The following is a 19,443-nucleotide window of genomic DNA, read 5'->3' on the forward strand; positions in this document are numbered from 1 at the left end:
ACAAACTCTATCTACACCCAGTAAAACTAGTGTAAGAGCTGTCATGTATTGTGGAGCGAACAGGAAAAATATATTTGCATTAAAATCCAGGTGCAGGGAAGAAAGGGCTGAGCCAGCAGCAGGTCTCAGCAAGAAGCAGGAAAGTGCTTTGGAGAGAGATGAGAGGTTACTCCAGAATCAGTTTAAACTCACCCCATAAATGACCAAAGCAGTACAGAGAAAGCAGCTCCCCCAGTTATAATGCAGATCTTTTATCGATTGTCTCTGTGTGTAAAGTTACTCCCTCGAGAGCCACTTGCTATCCCAAAGGACTACAGAAGAAGGGGTAAGAGACGAGGTTATATCACTTTATCCAACACATTTGAGCACCCGGTGACGATATGAACAATAATCCCACCCGACAGATGTGTCTGGGTACAGTGAATTCTCCAATCCTCCCTCAGCCCCAAGTTAAGAAACGCAGCAGTCATTTTATTAAAAATCAGTATACAGTTAAACATAAGCCCAGTGTTTACAACCAATCCCTCTAGTAGTTCCATGTTTCCTGTTGTTTTACAGACTATTAGCAACCAAAGGAATCAGTAGCATAAAGACACCACTATCATTTCAAAAAATTAAGTCCCCACGTCTCCAAGAAAGCAGCATCCACAATCAGTTTGTTTTCCGTTGGACTTGCTCTAAGAAACAAGAGTTTTCAACATCATTTTGCAGGCAAATCTTATCTTTATAATAGTAATTGCTCTGTTTGCTTTATCATACAGGGCAAGGGTCTCTAAGAAGCCTCGCAGCGCTGATAAAATAACTCTAAAAGAGCTCTCTGTCAATTTTTCCTGTGATTTACCTTCTAGAAATCAGAAATATTTGAGATTTGGTTAACTAGTCGAGTTGAAACTAAAGGGGGAGGGGGGGGCCCCCAATTCACATGATCTGGCAAAAAGATCACCCATTAATTAAGTTTTCCAACGGCTGCAGGAAGCACACAGAGGCTTTCTCCGTGCTCCCTCGAAGCATCCAGCAGTGCTGTAGGAGGGATGCGTATTCACGCCCTCGTTCCCCTTTCAGTTGTTACAGCTGTTCACGTTTCTGCTGCCTGCTTCCTTCCCTCAAGTCATCCAAAGCACAGAGCAGCCTCAGTGGTGTAATAGCAGCTTGCCAGAAGCAGGGAAAGTCCAGCCAGCAAAAGCTTTAATTTATTAAGATAAACATGGTCTAAGGCTCCACATTATTTTTAAAACTAAACACAGTAAGAAATATGGAAACAAACTGTCTTCGCTACGTGTAGGTCAGGTTCAGACGTTCTCAGAAAGATCTTCTCAACCATACAAAATACTCTTCCCCTCTCACCCCCACCACGAGGATGGAAAGATAGTTCACTATGTAAGATCAGCAATGTCCCCATTACGTGCCCTTCCACATTCAGTGAACAATACCTCTGCCACCCTTCAGGGCAGATCAAAGTTTTAAGAACTCCCCTGTGAAGAAGGAGCAGAAGGGGAGAGGGGCAGGTAATTCAGTCTCTGAAATGAACATCTAAAAGTCTTGACACGATGACTGTGTTGACTCCACCACTTTAATGGTTGTTCTTGGCTGCCTCTTTAGCTGCAATAATCAGAGGAGTGAGACTAGATAGAGGCTTTGCAATTTTCAGGAACTGGTGCTAAGAAGAAGAAAAAAAGAAAAAGGGTTAAATTTTTCAGAACATGCCCCAGAATTCTGGTGGCTACTCAAAATTTTGGCACCTAGACCCATGTGAAGTCTAACAACCTACTCTAATCTCGGAACAGGTGAAACCAAAAGGTCTGCTACCACCACAAACTTTTGGGGCTCACCTGAAGTGATGAACTTCAGGAACTAAGAAGAAGAAAAAAGAAAAAGGGTTAAATTTTTCAGAACATGCCCCAGAATTCTGGTGGCTACTCAAAATTTTGGCACCTAGACCCATGTGAAGTCTAACAACCTACTCTAATCTCGGAACAGGTGAAACCAAAAGGTCTGCTACCACCACAAACTTTTGGGGCTCACCTGAAGTGATGAACAGATTCGCACCCAACACATGCTAAAGTCTCCAATGTTTGTACATGTTCAAGACCGAGCAAAACTCAGTGAATTCCCCATAGGAATTATAAAGTCTTGCAAAATCTATAGTGAAATTCTGTGTGGAAGGAAAGTGTACTAAAAACAACCTGTGCGGTTCAAACACAAGGCACAGGGCTTCCTGCAGGAATCACCTCTCATTTCTCTCTTCCCTATTATCACAGGTCTGGTGAAAGCATTGCCTTGGCCTTCTACGGATATTAGAAATTTGCAAAGCAGCTGGAATTCAGGAGAGCAGCACAGAGCTTGCAACACAGAACCATTCAGTCAGTCTCCTATACAAGGTGCTCTGTTAAGTAAAACAGTATTGATTGTCAGAACAGCTCTCAGATGAGAGTGAAGGCATGTAGGGCAAGTTCACAAGCTGTTCTGAAAACAAAAAGCAACTATATCACACAGGACTTCTGAGCATCAGCAGAGATCAATCACCCAAGGCAACATGCTTCAGAGATGGGGGCTGGGGTGGGTGGGGTGGAAATCAGAGGCTAAAAGGTAGTTAAAACCAGGCAGAAATGTTACAGTCAAAATGTTCTCCTGCTCCAAGGAACAGAACATTACTGCTTTCTGATATTTTGGGGCTGGAAAGTCCAGGAGAAAAAGTGATCTTTCAACTACTGCCATTCTGCCAGTGATTAATGCTTCATGACAGTCTCAGAAGGCTGCAACACATCCAAAACTGAATCCACTAGACAAACTAGTGGAAAGAAAGGAAAACATAAAAGGGAACTGTCTCACAGTTGAGGTCTGAGTGCCCCTGATCACCGGTTTATTTTACAAAGAGCTACACTTCCGCCCCCATGGCAAACTTGTCTGTCAAGTCTCTGGATTGTCAGATTGTCTCTGGATTACAGATACAATTATTTTGCCTCTCCCTCCCCCCAGTTCAATGGGGAGGGAAAAAAAAACCCCACCTTATCAGGGTGACTAATCAATGCTTAAGTTTCTGCAAACAGAATAGTTGCCAGCCCTATTTTTATGTGGATGGGATCCAATCCTTTATTGTTTTACCCTCGTAATCTGGGTTTGGATCCTGCAGCCCTCTCAAGGGATTAAGAGGACAAAAACAACATTCCAGACCGTGTTTACATAGGGAAGTTAACTGGCATGACTCTGCCAGTGCTAGACTCCTGCGATAACTATATCCTCATGGGAAGGTACCCCTGAATAAATAGGTGATTTTTTTCTGTCGGTACTTTGCCCGAGTGCACAAGGCCTGAAAAGTCAATACTATAAAGTTGCAGTTGGCTCCTTACAAAAGATGTCCAGCAGACCCCGAAGCAGCTTTTAACATCCTGCAGAAACAAGCAGTTTCGCTACTGCTTGGGGATGAAGCATTCACACGCACACCCCTCTGAGAATCAAGGAACTCAGAATTCATCCATTTCAGGATTTCACGCAAGAAACTTCTTGGATGGATTTTCAAAGGAAACTGAAATCTGTCAAAGACTTGTTAATATGCAGGCCCTTTGAGCACATCACTTGGCACATCCCATGGGAGCAGTCTGATAGCCTGGGATCGGCACAAGTTGAGTTAAATGAGGTCAAAGTTGCTTAACCACCCTCGTTTAACTCAACACCCAGCTTCTTTCCTTTCACTCTTCTTTGGTGCTGCTCTTCTCTCCCAAAAATCACTTCCAGTGCAAGAGATGGAGACAAAAGTTAAAAAGAATTTTTCTAGATCCCCTCATCCTGGGTAGCTGAGGGAGAAGCCATAAACCTGGCTTATATTAAGAGCAGTTACATCCCTACAAACTGACAGCATCTCCCCTTTCATTAAAAACTAAACAAGGGAAAGACATCAGGAGGTTTAAGCCCTGTCTGAAGACTTATTAAGCTTGTAGCTTTATTTGGGGCATGCAAGGAGGAACAGTCAGCCAGTAGGAAAAAGCTCCATTTATAGAATAGTAACGTGTCATATTTTTGAACTTAAGGAGAACTCTTCCCCACACACAGGGCACAAGGATTCAAGAAGTCAGCTGCTTTGGTGCCATCAGGTACTCTTTCTGCTTCTATCAGCATCTCCAGAAAGTGGGAAATTATGAGTGTGCATGATCTAACTCATCAGAGCTGACCAGAGGGTCTGCAACAGGAAGAACCCACACCTCTGCCACCCAGAGCAAACTATGGCTTTTAACTAAAACTATCTCAATCTTCTCACAGCGACATCTAAGGAGATACGGGGCTGCAGGTGGTGAAACCGCACTGGAGGATTCACCTGCCTCCTTTAGAACCTAGTTTCACCAGCAGGCTTAGCGAAGACCTGAGGGCAAAAGATACTCGCTTACTCTCAGGGGGTTCTCATTGAGGTAGGGGGGCTCTCCTTCGATCATCTCGATGGCCATTATCCCCAGTGACCAGATATCCACTTTGGGCCCATATGCTTTCCGTGTCACCACTTCAGGTGCCATCCAGTACGGGGTCCCCACCATGGTGCTGCGTTTGCTCTGCTCAGGAGTGATCTGGGCACAGAAGCCGAAGTCAGCTGGAAAATTAAAGACCAGGGCGGGGAAAGAAACAGACATAGAAATCAGCAAGTTTCTCCAAAGACACGCTTACTGATGCCAGAGCTGTAGTACAAGTTACCCTGCCGCACCGTCTGCGTTGCTGCTGCAACTGTGAAAGGAGGGGTGGTTTTGTGGCTAATACAGAAGACGGTGTTGAGAAGTAAGTTTCTAAATCTGACTCACTGAGGCCATGAGGATTACAGAGCTGCTGACTTATCTAGGTGAAGGATGGGGATCAGTAAATAACCATATATGGATGTTGAGACACTTGACCGTGTTTGCAGCATTATGCAGCTGTAATACACTATGTAATATATGGTCTAAAGACTGTTCCTGGGTATGTGAAAATAGAAATTAATGCACAGTCTGATCTAGATACATCCCCCAGCCCACATACTGTGTTGTCTGGTGATATTTGCAGTCCCAGAGATATTACTTCCCCAGTAGATACATCATCCCTGAAACAGGATTTGCTTTACAGAGCAAACAGTGTTTAGAATAAATTTAAAATACCTAAATTTATACTGATTACTTTCTTCGAATAGACAGAAAGATGGAGCGCCTTCACACAAAGATTGCTGGGTCCTATGTCTTATTTGTATTTGACTTACCAAAAGAAAACTAATTCTGTTCTTGTGAGCCCAGCAGAATCAACACAGCAAGATGCACTGCCCATCCTGACCCCCTATGGCACCGCAGGTCTAATTTTAGGCAGAATGATGAAAATTAAACTGATCCCTAGATGAGTTTTTATCAAGGGTAAGAACCAGGGAAGGTACATATGGTTCATAAACAGAGCAAATTTCCAGCAGAGCCAATAAGCAGCTCAGGTCCAGAAGGTTACTGCATCATACCCACAGGGACTTCTCTAACTTCAAACTACAGCCTGGTACCTGCATACTGTGCTCAGAGAACTTATTCCATAAGAACAGAGCACTTCGGCCCTGATCAGCTATTCATCGCTAACACTCTGGAGATCTGACTGTACCAAAGTACAGCTTTAGTCTAAAAAGCAATTATGTGCAAAAAACCCCCACCTTCTTACTCAGCATATCTGCACTGTGTGAATTTTGAGTCATATCTGCTGTCACTGCTGACAAAAATAGATTTATTTATGCCTGTTGGGTGCTAGCCAACAGAACTGAGAGGGAGAGAAAGGAAGCACAATTCTGTTAAAGCTATAGGTGGAAGATAATCATTCACTAGTTTCCAGACTTATCTCTGCATGGGCAATGACAAACACAACAGCTACCTTAGCACCCGAGGGGCAGGACAGTCTCGAGGTCTTCATTACGGGTGGTAACACAAGGAGGAAACAACATTTAGAGTCCAGTCTGAGTTGGTGTTGTAGGATTAAATGTTTTCTAGTTACACAGTTTTCAATTCTCCCTCCACTCCCTCTGCCCCCCGAGTACCTGCAGTATTTTCCAGGCTGAAGAGATCGCTCACAAATAAAGATTTCTGGCCCTACACCTTCAAACCCAGCTTTCTAGACCAGAGTAGCATTAAAATACTGTTATTTTAGTCCACAAAAACAGATGGCCCAAAGCTAAACGAGCCCCAAACCTCAATTCAGGTCTGGTATCAGTTCACAAGGATTCATGCTTGCCAATCTCCATTAAAACCAAAGCCACAAAAATACCTACAGGAGCATTTCTACAGCCTCTTCAACACCACAGCATCAAGCATCTCAAACACCCATCTCCCCAACAGGCCTGGCCCAAAGCAGATAACAGGCCTGGGTTGATAGGTCATCACCAGCAATGTCCCCCGCGTACTTAGTTTGACAGAGCCATCCATTCCCAGCAGGATGTTGTCACTCTTGATGTCTCTGTGAATAACTTGGTTTGAATGGAGGAATTCCAGAGCTTGGAGACACTGAAAAAAAATAAAATAATTGAGATAGTCTTACTGTGCATGAAATTACTCACCAGTCACAATTAGCCAACTAATGGACTCTAACAATGTGCATTTTGAGTAGCAAGGGCTTAGTGTCTCAGAGTCTTTCATATACCCAGTATGTGCAGGGCGACAGAGGGATATCCCACTGAGATCAGCAGGTCCTAGGAGGACAGGTTAGTCCCAAAAGACCTGGGGAACAGGCATAACCAAGGGGATTCCAACCCCGTTTTGTGCTCCAGTTCTCCCTCTAGGGTGAAACATATTAGGCTTGCATTAGGATTGTGTGCTGCAACCTCCCAGATGAAATCCATCCTCTGAAAGAACGACTGTTGCATTACAGAAGCTGGAGACAGCTATTCCTGTGGAGCCAGTGACAGGTCGTGGAAAGCCTGTGTCCCCTTCCCAATCACAGCTCCCTCCGAGCGCGAGTGCCACTTTACCTCTCGGCACACAGCTGCAATTTGTCCTTCATCCATGCAGGTCTCTGTCACAACATCTGTTAGGGAGCCTCCTGCCAAGTACTCCATGACCACCCAGAGCTCTTCTCCTACAAGGTAACTGAAGAGCCAAAACCAGATTTTAAAATCAGCAAGTATGAGCATGCCACTGTTTACCTAGCCAGAATGCACTGGGTTTTAAAGCTGTCTTAGAAGTGCAGAGAAACCATGAGGCTTGAGCAGCGTATTTAACAGCACTGGGGCAGCAGGCACTCGTGGTACCTTCTGTACACGGGAGGATCTGATCACAACCTGAATGAACAGAGGGAAGGGTGAGTGCAGAAAGTCGCGGAGAGAGGTAACGGGAGAGCAGATTATAAGTTTCCTGGCCATAAAGGCAAGGCTGAATTTTTCTGCCATGAAAAGGGCCCAGACTAAGATGGAGACCTGACCTTAAAACTCCTGCTGCTGCTGGGAGAGAAGGGGAAGAGCTACTAGTCAAGGATGGGGTCCGAGCATGCAGCCCAGACTTCTGGCACATAGCATGGCTTTTGAGGGGCTCTTGCATCCAAAGAGGTGGCTGGGGGCTGCTTTGTTACTACTGGCATCCTGCTGTCCTAAGCAACTGCCTACTTTGCCTAGGCCCAGGGACAATCCTGGGTGACACAATGGATGGCTGCCCATGAACAACAGAGAAAGAACACTTTTTTTAAGCATCATGCATTTGAAAAATCACCTCAATCTTTTTCATGCTACCAAACCAGTTTGGGATTTTGTCTGAAAAATTCAGAAAGTTCATAAGGGCAAATGAGAACATCTTGCTGGATACAATAGCAATTCTAAAGATTTAAAATAAAAAAGGAATGCCCAAAAGGCCAGGTCTTGTCCAAAAAGGCCTGTAGGAAGATGGGGAAGAGACAGCTGAGGTGAGGGCAAGTTTTCTCAGCCATTTGGGATAGTCTTCTCAGCTGGGAGTGTGTGTGCTCATGTCTAAAACCAGAAGACCTGGTATGAAGACTTCAGCATTAACTCATTTTAAAAAAAAAACCAAAAACAAACAACAAACCGTAACCACCAACCACTTCTGCCTTTTTGGGCCCATCTGGAAAAACATCAACACAATCTTTCATGATAGATGTATCAGGATGACACATTCCTGAAGGAAGGAATCATCAGCTTGAAAACTTGAAAACTCACCTTCTCAGCCTATCCTCCTATTTTTAAAGTGAGTGGACAGATGAGTCAAGAGAGAGGGCAGAGAATCGAATTAAAAGCTTCTGCTGGCATTAGAGTTCATCAAGCAGATGTTTGCTTTGCTCTGAAACACTGATCCTACTGAAGAGTGAATAGTGAATTTGCTAGGAGCCAAAGGCAAAAAGCAGGACAAGTTCTAGGGAACAATTAGCTAGAAAGCAACAGTGAAGGAGAATGAAGTTAAGCCCAACTTGGCACGGAAAGTAGACAGAGATGAGTGAGACATCACAGGAGCGGGCAGGAGGTAGGCTTTGACCCCAAAAGGACACACTGCCAACACCTGAGCTGATGAAAAAAACTCCCCCAAAATAAGAATTGTGGTCTGAGCTGCATGACAGAAGTGTTACAGTTATGGAGAGCTTTTAATATTGGAGACAAAGATGGTATCTGCATTTGGTGATGCTGAAGATTATGCAGGGAGGCAGAATTTGGAGTTTCTTTCAAGATACAGAGCCCAAGGACACAGGGCTATGCTCCTGGAGCAGACAGGTCTCCAGCTCCACTATGGAAGAGAAGCTGATGCACTGGCAGTTTTTTGCCCAGCAGCACAGACCCCAGAAAAAACAGTATCACCTGCACAGCAGCCCCTCAGAGTGACAGAGGAGCAGCAGAATTGCTTTTAGAAGCGCTTCTGCCAACTCTGCAGATCATCTACCTTCTAATGGGCTCTGAAAGCCACTCCATCCACACCCTTCCTTCCTGCCCTTATGCTGTTGCTGCTTCTTCATCACTCCTGCCAAACCAGGCTCTCTCCAGCTTTTACCAGCACCCTCTCAACAAATTAGTGTCACCCTGGACATCACAATGCTTCCCTTCATTGCCACTAGCACCCTCTGCAGCCCAAATCCACTTGACTGTAAGGATGGGGGCAGAATGGGCTCCACCGCTCCTGCGTGACAATCTCAGGTTGCACATGCTGGGAGCAAGCTGGTATCTCTCCACAGCCAAAAGGGACGTAGCGAGCAAAGAACCACACTGTGAACCCAAGCTGTGCCATGACCAGCCAAAGGCATGGGCCAAAACCCAGGCACCTCAATAACTGATAGATCTGACATAACAGGGAGGTGGAATTAAGGGTGGCTCCCCACCAGCTGCCACGAAGCGAATGTCATTTCAGAAGATTGAGTGGTGCCGTCTCAGGGATCTTTTCACTCTCCTGTTGCAGCAGAGGCCAGTTTTAGTCACTGAGTTGCCTGCTGTAAGCGTGCCTCGAAACCACTCTCTCAGCAGTTCTGGAGACACCACCAGGAAGTCCATACACCTACGATCTGCTCTCTATGTGACGTCAAGCATAGCATGGTGTCGCACCTTGTCACCCACAGTCACCTTCCAAAACAAGGCTGGCAGTAAAAAAAAGCTGATGAAAGTCTTTGAGGAAGAAGGAGGTGGTCTACAGCTTTCTCTTTATCCATCTGCAAGAGCAGTTAATGTCTGCTCCTGTAAGGTGTTCCTCAGCTTCCACTTAGATACCTTAGGAAGGCGTCCACCAAGCCCTTCCTATCACAAACACACACCAGTCAGTCATAGTCCTTTTTTATTGATAAACTTTATAAAATTTGGTTTTGCCCAAAAGAGCAAGATCATTCATTACAGATTTCTGCACTAGTAACATGCCTCCAACATGCAAACATGAAGGTAGCCTGGAAAGAAATCAGTGTTTTCTTGTAGCATGACTGTCATACATCTTCAGCTTTATACACTGACCTTCCAGCCCTAGTTGAGTTTGGGGTTGAGGTGAGGGTAACAGTGGCTACTACTTAAAGCGAGGGTTTATTAGGTTAAGGAGAGTTCTTCAGAAAGAAAGAAACCAAAGGGCAGGAGTTTGCTTTGCCTAACACTGGGCATCTGATGCCTGTGTTTAGATGCCTGAGTTTAGAAGCAGGCCTCTGAGGGCCTCTTTCACACAGTAGAAAGAAACTGGCACCTCCAGAAGGTAACTCAGCACAAGTGGCTGCAATTCTGCACAAGAAAACGGTACGTCACTGTCTTCAGAGCCGGATGCTTCTAAATTCAGCTCCTAAGTACAGCTGGATTAGGCCATGTCACTATCTTAAATGTCACAGCACACCTTTGTGCAACACTGGCCACTTACACTGCAACAGAAAAGCTGTCTTAACCACGAGCAAGTAGGCCATGTAGGTAAGAGAGGATAAAGCACAGGAAACCCTTGGGCAAGGGCAGGAGCTGAGGCAAAGAGAAGCGAGAGAGCTGGTTTATACAGATGACTATCTTGCAGCTCCCATTAGGGACTCGGAAGGGGAGACACTGTCAAAAACAGAACCGCAAAAAAGAAACGAGGTCCCACAGCGGCAAGCACATCCTTCCTCGTACTTCCTTCTGCGACAGCAGTAGGCAGAAACCAGCAAGCGGCATTCAAATATCAGCTTAATTCAGCACTCAGGAAGCAAACAGGCACATTAGGCCAGGCAGGAGGAAAGCAGCTCCCCAGCAACAGGATCCTGCAGTTGCAAAGCTGAAGTGGTATAATAGGCACAAGAACCCCCACATTCATCCTAGTTGCTGCTCTGTCCATTTGCAGCACTCAAACAAAAGCTAATCCCTCTGAAAAAGATTAGTGAGAGAAAGTGGAGGACAAAAGCAGCAGCTTTTGTTGCTGGAAGCTTGAACAAGACAGCAGGACGTGCAGCTACCCTACAGCTGGGATGTACTGGCTAGACAAGGCAAGTGCATGTACCCAGCGATGCTCTCTCTAATGGGAAGAATGTGTCTCTCAAATAGTTTTGCCAAAACGAAGCCTCTAATCAGCCAGGAGAAATACACCGTTTCAGCCCAGATTCAATTCTTAACTCTTCTTTACCACTTGTTTCATTTTACACAGGTAATATCCTCCTGCTCTTTATAGAATCATAGAATCATTAAGGTTGGAAAAGACCTCTAAGATCATCGAGTCCAACCGTCAACCTTTGTAAGAAGAGGGCGCCTGCCCAGCATCACCTCCCTGTGCCCACACCCCTCCCACAAAATTTCAGGAGCAGACTTCCTGTCCCTTCAACAACATAGCTCTTTACAGCTATGCATAGGACACAGCACCATATAAATTCAGCATCACAACTGATGCTGCAGTATACAAGAAGCACTTTTTTTGGCTAAGACACTGAAAGCCTGTTAAAGAAGCCTGTTAAAGAAACAGCTGCTAAGATTTTGATATACATGCAGAGCAAACAAGTGTGCAAATACTCTCTCAGATTTCCAAAAGAGATTCTAGCTCACATCCCTCCATTGCATCTTCAAAAAAAAAATGAGCTGCCAAGATTAAAGCCTGCATCCTATCTAGGCACTTTTTACCCTACAATAAGCCAAACCTGTAGTTCATCAGGACTGCTGGATTCTGACATGAGTGCAGCAGACTGAAAATCCTGCTGCAGCTCAACTGGAACTAGCTGTATCTTTAACATAAGGTGAATGACACAGGCTCGACACAATGCACCAATGTTATGTTGATGGTGAATTCAAGCCACCATGCAACGCTTTTGCCTGTTGGGCTTTCACTACACCCCAGATTTCAATGCTGACAGTTTGTGGCTGTTTCCTGGAATTCAAACAAGGCAGATGCAAGAATTTCTTGCACTTTTCAAAGGCAGTTCCCTACCCCCAAAGAAGCACATTTACCAGTTGCTCTTTTCGAAGCAGTCAACCTCCAAACAGCTGATGATGGCAGCACTGCTACCATCAACCTTATGTACAGCATTAACATCCTGTGGGGAAGAGCTCTCACAGCCATGTTTGTTTGCAGACTTGGGCATTTTACTGTCTTGAGCTGTAGTGACCAGAATTTTCACAGCTACACATGTTTATTTTAATAACAGTTTACACTCAGTGCAGCAGCCACTGTGCTGCTTGCTTCTGCTCTGTTATTGTCCCAGTCCAAGGGACGTCAGCTCAAGAACAAGCAGAGCAGGTCTGTACATAGATAAGCTATTAGGTGCAACTCTTGTGGTAAGGAGTAGGGATTCAAGGAGGAGCTGTTCCATATGGACATAATATATCCAAGGCTGAGCAGGAGTGCCGCAGCACGTGTATGAGCCCACAAAGCCCAGCTTTGAGCAGGGAATAACCCTGTTCCCTCTGTCTTCCAAAAGGTTCTTACGTCTGTGCCAGGTCTCCTTTTCTCCCTTATTCACACCCGCAAGAAAGCAGCCTGGCTTGGTAATGTGTCGCATGTCATTCACCCTCGTCACTGTTATGCTGTTGTGCCGAAAACCTCAGTGGACAGCCACAGGGACAAGATTACCATCTAAGCCTGGAAGGCATTTGCTCCTCCGCAAGCAGAATGTCAGCATTGCTCAGCAGAAGAGGAAAGAAGAGGAAGAGGAAAGCAAATAGAAGTAGTTTGAACTGTGTTATTTGTATTTCTCCTCTAGTAGCAGGAAGGAAACGTCTTGTTGCATCAAATTTGGCAAAGGAGAGAGCTGAAAAATGGAGTCCTGATAGCATACTGCTAATGCCTTTGCTGCCAGCATCTCTAAAGAGAGCCTAGATACCCCATTAATACCTGTTTCTCCTAGGATTATGGAGAGAGACCACCAAGCCACCCACATCCCAATGTTGCCACATGCATTAAGCAATGCAAGTTGTCCTATACCTGCATTAAGCTGAGACAGGATCACTTAAGACAGTGACAAGGAAGTGTCTCCCAGAGTCCCTTTGTGAACTCTTCAAACCATGACATACCTGTCCAAGTAGTTGACAATATTGGGGTTTTTGTTTTCCCTCATCACAAGGATTTCATTAATAATCAGTTCTTTTTTCGGCTGCTGCTGCAAATTCATCTGTTTGATTGCAACCTGCAGTGAAGAAAGACCAAGTAAAGCATTATTACAGGAGTCCCCTAGAAACCTGCCAGCACCGTTGTCGATTATTTTAGTCCCACATTCACGTGAAGCGGGAAAACACTTTTTCATCATGGGTTGCTCAGCCATTTAGTAACTCTGTGAGTTTCTGCAGCCAGTCCATTTCCACACATGCTGGAGGATACTTAATGCCAAAAAGGCCAAGGGGAATTACTATTTTCATACAGGACCTTTATGTCACACAGTTGGATAGCCATCTCCACCTACAGCTTCTTGGTAACAAGGAAGAGATCCCCTTACTCTAGCATGGACTGATATGTCAAAAAAAGTTTTATTTCTTAAAGGATTCTTATTAATTTCATTTTGGATTGGATGTTTCTGGAAGTTTTTTGGTGTTTTTTTCTGCTCCCGTGCAAATTTCTGCTTCTAGAAATCTACAGCAGGGCGGCCATGCATGGAGGGGGTAAATAATGTAGCCTAAACCTAGTACTTTGAGGTGGTAATTCTATTTCTTTCTGTCACAGCAAGACCTGGGGGGAAGAAGCACCAGTGTTTAGATAAAAGGCTGAAAATAAGTGAATTGGATTCAGCTTTATCCTCAGTCATAACTGAAGGGCAATAGGGATGGATTTGTCAGTTGTAGCCCTTTGGCTTAGTAGCATTCTGCCTGCTTCAGGATATCTACTCTGCATGTATATATGCAGAAAGCAGGAGAATACACGTTTTTAACTCTTACATTCAACTCTCCACACTACCGGTACTTTGTGAGAACACCTGGCCCTCAGACAAGCCTTCAAATCAATAAGACTACTCAGCACAACAGGAGGCAGAAACACTTCCATAGACATTACAACCCAACTGTATTTGGTACAATATTTAGGCAAAGGGAATGAAATGTAATTATGCCTTTACAAAACCGGTACTTGGAGAGAAAGAGGCCTAGGTGAATGGAGGGGAGCCAGTAACTCCAGCTCACAAAAGCAAGGATTAAAAGAAACAAGCCACAGAGTGCCAATATGGATGGATACAATTAGCATCTTGATAGTATAGCAAAGGAGACTATAGAAAAATCCCAACACATGAGAAGGCAAGAACAGACAGACACCATGCTGATTTTCTACAGTATTTACGAGGGCTGCCAAACAGTACTTAAAGGCAACAAAAACAAAAACCCCGTGCTTCTCTTTGCGCAAGACAAGAGAGGAGAATGAAAGATGAAGAAGAGAGGGAAGGCATTTGATGCAGATAAAGACCAATACTGAGGGAGCTTCAGAGAGGCTCCTGTACTTCCTCACTCCTGTTCATGGTCCAAGTGCATATGGGGGCATTTTCCTTATCTAAGACTGCCCCGTGCATTAGGATACAAAATAAATAGCTGTAGTTATACTAGATAGCCATCATCAGCGAAAATCTTCAATATTCTTAACCCTGGGAGCTGCCCAAGGCTCCTGTATAGTGCAAAATAAAGGAGTTTCCTTCCAGTGCTTCCAAAATGTGTTGCTGTTCACTTAGCTCCTGAGCTCGAAGGATTGGTAGCAAACTTTACAAATGCAAAGTAGACACGCATTGCTGCAGGCTTCCATAAATATATTTGGAATAATGCATACACTTTCCTCTTTAAAAATCCTCCATCTAGCAATAATGGTTTCCACAGATGCTGCATATCCGTCACTACTAGTTTATTATGCATGCATGCAGCACGCAGGGCACTTTTCAATATTCTGGAGGGGGGAAAAAAACCAAAACTAGACAGACAGACATTCCTTGTCTCTCAATTCAAGGGCAGAAAGCAAGTGGGCAAAGGGTGGGAGAGGAACTATTTCTATGCAAGTCAACTAGTATAAGTGTAGGAAGCAAAGGAACAGAGGGCATATAAAAGAGTTTAAATGGGGACAGGCAGCAATCCTGGGGACGAAGAGAGAAACTTCTACTGAGAAATTATCCAGTCTGAACATTTGCTTCCAGCCTCTGTGGTCACAGAAAGATTCCTTACAAATATGAAATGATTCAGGAATCAAAACCTGGGAAATCATTTTTTCCAGTTCTCTGCTCAGACCACTCGACCATACCTCATTAGTAAGGAAATAAATACCTCATTAAACATAGGATGTCATGAACCCCTGAAAGACCGTCTTTATTTTGTAGCATCAACTTGAACTTTTAGGACACAGTCCAAAACCCACTGCTGTGGTATTCTGGCAGCACTTACCTCCTGTCCTGTAGCTACATCCATTGCTGTGTAAACTGTACCTGAGGCTCTAAACAAAAGAGAGAAAAGAAAAAAAAATACTTATTAGTGCCTCATAGCAAGACTGACAGCTTAACACATGCCCCTTCCCACTTGTCTCTTTGAAGTGCTCTCAGTCCCATTCCTTTTCATGCAATAATTCCAGTGGTAAATATCATCTGAAATATTTCTGAGCCAAGACTGCTGTTGGAGCAGAAGCCAGAGTTTATGGGGAACAAAGCTCCTAACAGAGGACACTATGGTCATCCAAACCCTTGCTGCTAAACCAGCAACGTAGCACAGCTTGTAGGACCGTGAGTTGATCCCATCTAAACTGGCATGACTGCGCTGCCCTGGCTTGCAGACTGCCCAACATGATTACAGAGCAGATAAGATCAGATAAAGTAAACAAATGTGGCATCTGTAGTGAGGGAAACAGGAGTTTGAGCCTCAGCACACGGAGCTGACAGCAGATATCTCAGTGATTTGCACTGATTTGCCTCACTATAGGCTCTCCCCCAACGCCTATTTTCCCCCTACCCTGCTAAGAGGGGCACAACACCCACATCAAGCAGAGTTAATTCAAAAAGCAAATCTGTAATTGTCTTGCATGCTGAAAATAAGCAGTTCCTTCCCTGCTTGCAGCTATATTTAGCAACCTGATCATCTAATGACATATTTTCTTACATTAAAACACAAATCGCGCAAAAAACCCAGTCCCTGTGACTCAAGACTTTGCCAGAAAAGGGAGAAGAGCTGGGGGTGGCAGGGGGTGTGGAACCCACCAAAACAACCAAAAAAAACACAAAAGAAAAAGAAAAAAAAACCCAAACAAATAAAATAAACTCTCCAAAGCATCACCAACAGCTTTTCCAGCAAACTAAATTAGCCTGGTTCCAGTGCTTCCTTCTTAGCATAAGAAAAGGTATAGGACAGAGAAGGAGGGTATACTAACCCTTGTCCAATCTTCTCAAAACATGTGTACTTCTTTTTTGGATCGCCCACACTCACAATACTTCCTACAAAACAAAAACAAAAACCACAAGAGGATTTTGTAAGTACTTTTTCGTACACCTATAAGAACCAACTGTACTTTAAGAGCAGCCCCATGGCCACAGCGGGCTCTGCTGAGCCTCATGAACCACTTGCCAGAAATCCAGAGGCACATGGACGCCAAGGAAGTCCTCAGTTATTTACACACACACCAGCTGCGGCATTCCCCTCTCACAGGTATTTCCCCTCAGAAATGGTGGAACGCAGACATTAAGCACATTTAATCTTCCCTAGCAGCCGGTGACTGCACACTGCTAGGCACAGGATGGGTATACATAGACCTCACACATGTAAATACAATTATTTGCTGGAAACCTGCAACTTAAAGTCAACTCCAGCTTCAACACACTGGATGATCTAAGATGCCCCTGCACTGCAACATCCTCTGAATTTGGAGGCCAGGGCCTCATTCATCTTAGAGCCAACAGTCTGTTGCAAATCTAGACAAAGATTTCCCTACACCATGACAATTTCTGGCAGAACAAAAGTAATTTACAACGTTTCCATATCGGCAGGACCGTAGCCATTACTGATGCAATGACTGGGTTGCAAGACTCGGGGGGGAAGCTGAAGAGACCCTACAGAGCCAAATCTCCCCTGGCCTGGGCAATGCTCGGCTGCTCTTCCAGGAACCCAACAGTCAGTGCAGGTTTTAGCAGCAGTTGCCATGCGACTGCAGCATTGCTCTGGTTTTGGTGAGCAACCCGAGGCAATCTCAGCTCATTCTCCCCTAATGTGGCTGTTCAGACAGAAGAAAGTGTATTACTGCATCCCTCAGAGGGAAAAGCACTTTGCCTGGTGTTCTGCAACACGGGGTGGTGAGGGGCCGCTCAGACTCAAGGTGGATTTGGTATCCACGAGGAACACAGTGTTTTCTGTATGAGGGGAGGGAGCTCTCAGCGCAAGGGTAGGCGGCTGGCAGGCTGCATAGATGCGCTGGAGTCCTGCGAATTGTATGGCGGGTTGCCAAGGGGTAAACCAGAGAAGCTGACAAAAGGAGCATCACTGAAACTCAACGTTCCCTGCAAACATTAACCGACATTCATAACACCCCTACGACAGGCAGCAATTGCACCCTTCTTAGGGTGAAGAAATCAGGGCCAACAATTCCTAGAGCTCAGCCGGGAGCAAGTCTCTCTAACAGCACCAGGGTGGCTAATAGGATCAAGGGATGCAGAGCTGCATCTGAGTTGGTGTCTGCAAGTCACTCAAGCTGCCAACACATGGTGCTGCTTTTACAGAGGTCTAGGGCTGAGCCTAAACAGATGTATATTGGCAAAGAAACTGCTCATGGTCATTAGGCCAAGAAATCCAGTAGCAAGCAGAATAAGAGGAGGCTATTTTCAGACACCACTGGAGAGCAGCCAAACCCACAGGGTTTAGGGCAGACAGAGGTAAAGGAAGGGAATATGGTCCACGTTTGGAGAGGAGGGTGGGAAGAGAAATCTGACTATATAAACCCCACTGTACTATTATGGAAGCAGTGCTGTTGGCCTTGAGGACAAGCATTTCTGAACAAATGTTCGTAAACTTTCCCTCAAAGCCTAACAGGCTACAAGTTCAGACTGTGAGACAGGCAACTGTTTCCCCATGGCAGTGACAGGACAGTGCTGTAGTGACAAGAGGCAGTTGCCAATCTTGCCTTGTTTAATGCTCTCATCTGTAAAATGGGGTAATGTGTCCTACCTCCCAAAAAGTCGATGATTCATTAATGTTTGCACCAATGCTGTGTTAATGCTAAGAGGTGGAGATTTATCAGCTTCCTTTTAACCTTTGCACATCTTCAGTATGTGTAAATATATACATGCTTTAAGATTTTAGTCATTTTATTCACATGTCAAACCAAAACATGAAAGGGTTGCACATCTTTGCACAAGTACAACTCCACGGCCCTCAGTGGAAAAACACCAGTTTACAACAGGATTAAACTTCATCACATATTTCTGACTAGCCCAGATCTAGAAGCTGACACCTAACAGCGGCCACTGAACTTCACACACCCATATATTTGTAACAAAACCCCTCAATGCTAAAGAATCAGTTCAGCACTGAACACCACTTGCTGGAGCAAGCAAGGTGTCAGAAGGCGCATCTGCCACCCAGCACTCCTAAGAGTGGCATTTTCATTTCTCTTCATTACAGAAGTGAGTGTATTTGTATTAGAATAGCACCTTTTTCCTGCCACAGTCCCTGCTTGCCCTACCTGGTCACAAAAATGGCTTGAATCCTTAATGATACAAAGGTCCTGCTAATTAAGTGAGTGAAGCTGCTGTTTTAAAACAATGGGTATGAGTTTTCCAATAGCAAGCAGTTCCAGTTAACATGCCATCAATTCAGTCTAGGCTTTATTCAGAGGAATGAGGTACCCAGATGCCATTTTAAGTTTGTTTGGTTTTTTTTTAAGTTACACCCTCAGATTAAATTTTCCTTCATCTAGCTACTAGCCTTTGCTTCATAAAATACTGACCTTTAGGGGTATACCCTCAACCGAGAAGACCAGCCTGACCGTAGGGGTGCTAACACAATTTACATCAACTGACAAGCAAGGCATGTATGCAATTAATATAGGATTAGTAGTTCAAAGAATTAGAAATGCTCTACCCCAATAAAAACTGGCCCAGGCTGAGGATAACAATCAGTTGCACGGAAGAGCTGGTTCAGCTGTTGGATATGCCACAGCATAACCCAAAAATACCAGGCAGCAGAGGAGCACTTTAGAAGACCCATGAACTGAAGGTAGGGACTGTTAAAGACACTAGGACACAACAGAGACATGTTTCTCAGAAACAACTACTAATTTGGGTACCCACACAATGTCAGGGCACTTAAAAATAACCAAGTCACTTTGTGTCATGGTATTGTGGAAGGGTGAACTTGGGGATGCATTAATTTTCTCTCCATCTTTTAGACACAGTAGGAAGCTCTGCTCACCTTACATCTAACATTTCAGTATAATCATCCACGCTCCAGAGCTACAGAATATCAAGATATTAGAAGGCCAATGGCATCCTGGCCTGTATCAGAAATAGTGTGGCCAGCAGCAGTAGGGAAGTGATCGTGCCCCTGTACTCGGCACTGGTGAGGCCGCACCTCGAATACTGTGTTCAGTTTTGGGCCCCTCACTACAAGAAGGACGTCGAGGTGCTGGAGCGTGTCCAGAG

At 44.7% G+C, this 19,443-nt stretch overlaps 1 protein-coding gene across 1 annotated transcript in view; it reads right to left on the reverse strand.

The window, feature by feature from the left end:
* Positions 1 to 334: 334 nt before the first annotated feature.
* The window catches only part of PAK1 (p21 (RAC1) activated kinase 1), a 58,144-nt gene continuing 39,035 nt past the window's right edge, over positions 335 to 19,443 (reverse strand). The window contains exons 8-15 of the mRNA XM_009286154.2: positions 16,185 to 16,248; positions 15,212 to 15,260; positions 12,884 to 12,996; positions 6,941 to 7,058; positions 6,377 to 6,476; positions 4,380 to 4,576; positions 1,807 to 1,851; positions 335 to 1,657 (exon numbers count right to left, since the gene is read on the reverse strand). Of these exons, the coding sequence (XP_009284429.1) occupies positions 1,571 to 1,657; positions 1,807 to 1,851; positions 4,380 to 4,576; positions 6,377 to 6,476; positions 6,941 to 7,058; positions 12,884 to 12,996; positions 15,212 to 15,260; positions 16,185 to 16,248 (773 nt within the window). The 3' untranslated portion in view covers positions 335 to 1,570. The remainder of the gene's footprint in view (positions 1,658 to 1,806; positions 1,852 to 4,379; positions 4,577 to 6,376; positions 6,477 to 6,940; positions 7,059 to 12,883; positions 12,997 to 15,211; positions 15,261 to 16,184; positions 16,249 to 19,443) is intronic.

Source organism: Aptenodytes forsteri, unplaced genomic scaffold (genome assembly GCF_000699145.1).
Source record: "Aptenodytes forsteri isolate BGI_AS27 unplaced genomic scaffold, ASM69914v1 Scaffold231, whole genome shotgun sequence".
Taxonomy (NCBI): domain Eukaryota; kingdom Metazoa; phylum Chordata; class Aves; order Sphenisciformes; family Spheniscidae; genus Aptenodytes; species Aptenodytes forsteri.